The sequence below is a fragment of the Pinus tabuliformis genome, chromosome 9 (genome assembly GCF_031772625.1).
Source record: "Pinus tabuliformis cultivar Carrire ecotype Pingquan chromosome 9, CPIR1, whole genome shotgun sequence".
In the NCBI taxonomy this organism is placed as follows: domain Eukaryota; kingdom Viridiplantae; phylum Streptophyta; class Pinopsida; order Pinales; family Pinaceae; genus Pinus; species Pinus tabuliformis.
Window position 1 is genome coordinate 191196107 of NC_142307.1, and position 4165 is coordinate 191200271.

General features: G+C 41.4%; 1 protein-coding gene across 1 annotated transcript; it reads right to left on the reverse strand.

Annotated features, from left to right (window-relative positions):
- Positions 1–219: 219 nt before the first annotated feature.
- Positions 220–1062, reverse strand: LOC149147787 (uncharacterized). Its single transcript, XM_089441950.1, has one exon. It carries the CDS (start codon positions 1060–1062, stop codon positions 220–222), a length of 843 nt encoding a protein of 280 aa, XP_089298076.1.
- Between the last annotated feature and the right edge of the window lie 3103 nt (positions 1063–4165).

Consider the following 4165-nt stretch of genomic DNA (forward strand, 5'->3'; position numbering starts at 1 on the left):
CTTTTGCCTCCAATAGATTTCTTCTTGCTTTTCTCTTTCGTTTAATAGGTTGTGAATATGGCGTTCCTTTTCCAACGTTTCCTCCGTGTGTCCCTCTGTGATGATCTGCTGGTGAAGGTTATCCAGGTCCTGTAGTAGCTTTTTCTTGTCTTCGAAGATGTTGCCAAAGGTTTCTTTATTCCATCGTTTCAGATGGCTCTTGAGGAAAGTTAATTTCTTCTAAAATTGGTACATTTTAGCTCCTTCTGGGGGGATGAATGAGGTCCAGATGTTCTTGACAAACGCTTTGAAGTTGGGATGAGTGAGCCAGAATCCCTCAAACTTGAAAGGTTTTTTGGTTGTGTTGCCGGGTCTTCGCCATTGAAGAGCTATTGGCCAATGGTCTGATCCGGAATGAGCCAGAATTGATGCAGAGAAATCCCCTCCGATGTGAACTGCATTGTCCGAAAGGAGGAATCGATCCAGCTTGGAGGCGATTTGATGCTTGCCTGCCCTGCGATTGCTCCAAGTGAAGGTGCCATTGCAGAACGGCATGTCAATGAGGGAGGCCGAGTTTATGAATTCTTTGAATCGACCAACCTCAGGCTCCAATCTACTTCTTCCTCCCATCTTTTCTTCTGTTTTTGTGATCATGTTGAAGTCCCCTGCCGTTATCCAAAGCGGGAAATTCCTACTGTTGCTGAGTACCTCAATAGTGTCCAAAAGCTCTATCTTGCTGCTGGTGTCTTGCGGGAAGTAGACATTTGACAGGTTGCCGTGAATGTTTGTCCCCAAAATGTGAAAGGTGGCCTGAATCAAATGATGCGTCGCTTGAAAGTCAGTAAGGGCGACTGCTTGAGGGTTCCAGGCTATAGCCAAACCGCCTGAGGCTCCACAAGCATCAACCGCTACAGTTCTGCATCCTGGCCAGGCTTTTAAAAAAAAACTGTCTAACATAGTGCTGTTGCATTTAGTCTCCTGGATAAAGCAAATTTGGGGCTTTTCCATCTTTACCAAATTTTTCAACATCCTGAGTTTTCCAGGGCTGTTAAGCCCTCTTATATTCCATGATATAAGTTTCATGATTAACTACTGGTAGAGGGCTTGAAATACTTAGTCAATTTGGCGTAGCGACCAGAATCAACTAAGATTTTCCCAATTTCCATCGTCCTTTGCAAATCTGTCTTTCTTCCTCTTTTTTTTGAGTCTTTGTGTCGCTGAGTACTGTCCCATTGGCTACCTGGCTGAATTCCTAGTTGGTTTTGGTAATAGGCTCGAGAGATGACCAGTTCGAGTTTGTCGAGTTGAAACTCGGGGATGGCGTCATATGCTTTCCTTCTGCATGCGGCCTCCATTTCTAAGAGATCAAGACCGTGCAAGTCTATGCTTTCCGGTTCCTCGTCCATTATCTGCACTTGATTGCTGTCTTCGTTGTCTGGGTCAAGATTCTGGGAAATGTCATTTTTACCATCCACCTCCATATTGTGGAGTTTATCATCCGAGCTGGTCTGATCCTTTTGCAGAATGATGGGGTTGGATAGGGGGGCGGAGGATTTGGGAGGGGAGAAGGAGGAAAGGGGAGGGGAGGATGAGGAGGGAAGATCTTGAGCGGTCTCCTTGCTAGAGGGGGGATCGTCAGAGGATTGACCAAGAATGCCGAAGCTGTTCTTGGTTACTGGGCCATGCGGCTTGCGGGGCTGGGGTTTGGGACCATTAGAGGGCTTTTTGTGCGCACGTTTCCGGCTGGAGACTTTAGTGAAGCCATCCTGAGCTGAGGAGCCTGAGGGATCAGAAGGGTTAGAATGATTGTTCAGAGGGCAGTCCCTGAAGAGATGACCTAGGGCATGACATTTCCTGCATCGGAACGGGACATGCTCGTAGTCGAGGGGCTGGATCCACTCTTCGTCCCGATGAGCAAGCTCAACAGACTCAGGGAGAGGCTCATTAAGGCGAATAAAAACACAAATCCGAGCATAGGAGGTATACTTACGAGATAGGGTTTCCTCCGCGACTTTGATAAATTCGCCGATCCCATTGCCGATTCTTTTGAGGAGCTCCTCCCCCCAGTATTCGTCCGGGAGCGAATACAATCTGATCCAAACAGGAGCCCATGATAAGTCTTCTTTGTCCGGGATGAATTTGGGGATCCAGTCGCGTAAGTATAATCCAGCCGAGTTGAAAAAATAGGGTCCTCCGACTAGAATCCTGTGTTTATCCTCCGTACAATAGAAAATCGCAGTGAAGAATCCTTTCGGCCCTAGTTGTAGCGTTACATCCCCTTTGGGTTTCCATTTAGCAGCTATCCATCCCTTTAGGGCCCGTTCGGTTGGCCAGAAGCCGATGAACTTGCCAATCAGGGCATGGTCCGTCATGAACTGTATTCTATCATCGATCTTGTCTCCAGGCAGCTCGATTCTGGGTCTGACCTTAGCCGCTGGTCGGCAGGTACTAGAGGTGATTTGCGGCTGTTCTCCAGGTATATCGTTTTCTTCTTGCGATGTGCCATTGTTTTCTTTGCGGTTATTGTCATCGTTGAGATCAGATTGAGGGTTTTTCCCTCTGTTCAGGATTTCTTCGTTCACTGATCCGAAGATTACTTGGTGTTCAGAATTTGACTGCGGTGGGGAGGACTCTGTCGCCCCCCCCTGGGGCTGCTCCATTCTTGTCTCGTATGAGCTTCAGGACAGAAAGCTGCAGCTTGCTCAGAGTCTGAGCCTGAGTGTTCTACTCTGTTGTCGGCGCCGTGTGCAGGTGTTCACAGAACCCTAGCAGAGCCCGTGAGCCGTTTCCTTACGAGAGATCCTTTTTATTATTATTATATAATATAAAAATTCAAATAAGTGAAGATGTTTTTTTATAAAATTATTTTAGATAGTTTAATTCTTTAATTTTTAGGTGATATTGTGTTTTTATTGTGTTCTTTTTATGGTTAAAAATGTATTTTTAAATGTATAAAAAAATTAATATCATAAAAAATATATAAAATAATTGAATTTTAGAAATAATACAATTTGAATTTATAATTTTTAAAAATAATGTATAAAAAAATTAATATCATGAAAAATATATAAAATAATTGAATTTTAGAAATAATACAATTTGAATTTATAATTTTTAAAAATTTCTTATTAAATTAAAAAAAATAATAATAATAACCTAATGTTTACATAACATTAATGATTAAATCAATTATTAACTTGCCAATAAAATCAATTATTAACTTTTGAATAACTTTTAGTAAATTTAAAACATCCCCATTAAAAGGACATATTGACATTAGTCTTACAACCGGGTCAAATACGTAACCATTTATAAAATCTATAAAAGTAGATTTAGTTTTAATTTTTTTCCTTAATAAAAATTAGGCAAAGTGTTTAAAATGAAAATAATTTAGGCAAAGTGTTTAAAATGAAAATAATTTAATCAAAGCTTTTGGGATAACTCCTACTTAAATAGATAGTAAGATCAACAAAATCACATAATTATAGTGTTAAACACACATGGGAAACATAGAATAGGAAAGATAAATCATGTGAATACATTTTTTTATTAACATCAGATATACATTTATAGTACAATATGTGACTCTTGGGTTTCAGATCCCAAGGTCTCTTGGACTGCTTTTGTCCATTCGACTTCCACACTAACCCATTTAGGATTAGGTGTCCAACATTCCCCCCCTTAATTCGAAGGGTTATGTATGAGTCCAAGAAGAGAGTTGTAATACAAAATGTGCAAAAAATGCATGGCAGCACTAGGCTGAATGTGCTCTATGAAATGTTGGTATAAAGGGCGGTGGTTTATGGATGACCACCAACACTGGAACGCTTAGTGCAGTTCCCGGAACTCTTCCAAAACTAGCAAGAAACTGAAGTTTTCTGCTAGAGGAAGTGATCCTATTGTTTTAAAGAGGGAAACCTTCAATCATAAAAGGGAGGTCTCACCCCATATAAAAGGTAAAACTTCAACCTGAAAAGGGAAGTCTCAACCTGTGATGGTTTAAGGATAACCAACAACTCTGGAATGCTTAATGCAATTCCTGGAACTCTTCCAAAACTGGCAAGAAGCTGGAGTCTTCTGCTAGAGGAAGTGTTCTCAATTTTGTTCCTGGAACTCTTCCAAAACTGGCAAGAAGCTGAAGTCTTCTGCTAGAGGAAGTGTCCTAGATTGCCAACTGAAGGCATGT

What these genes read in the sequence shown, in the direction of transcription:
- LOC149147787 (XM_089441950.1), bottom strand. Translation starts at nt 1,062, where the DNA reads ATGAAACTTATATCATGGAATATAAGAGGGCTTAACAGCCCTGGAAAA.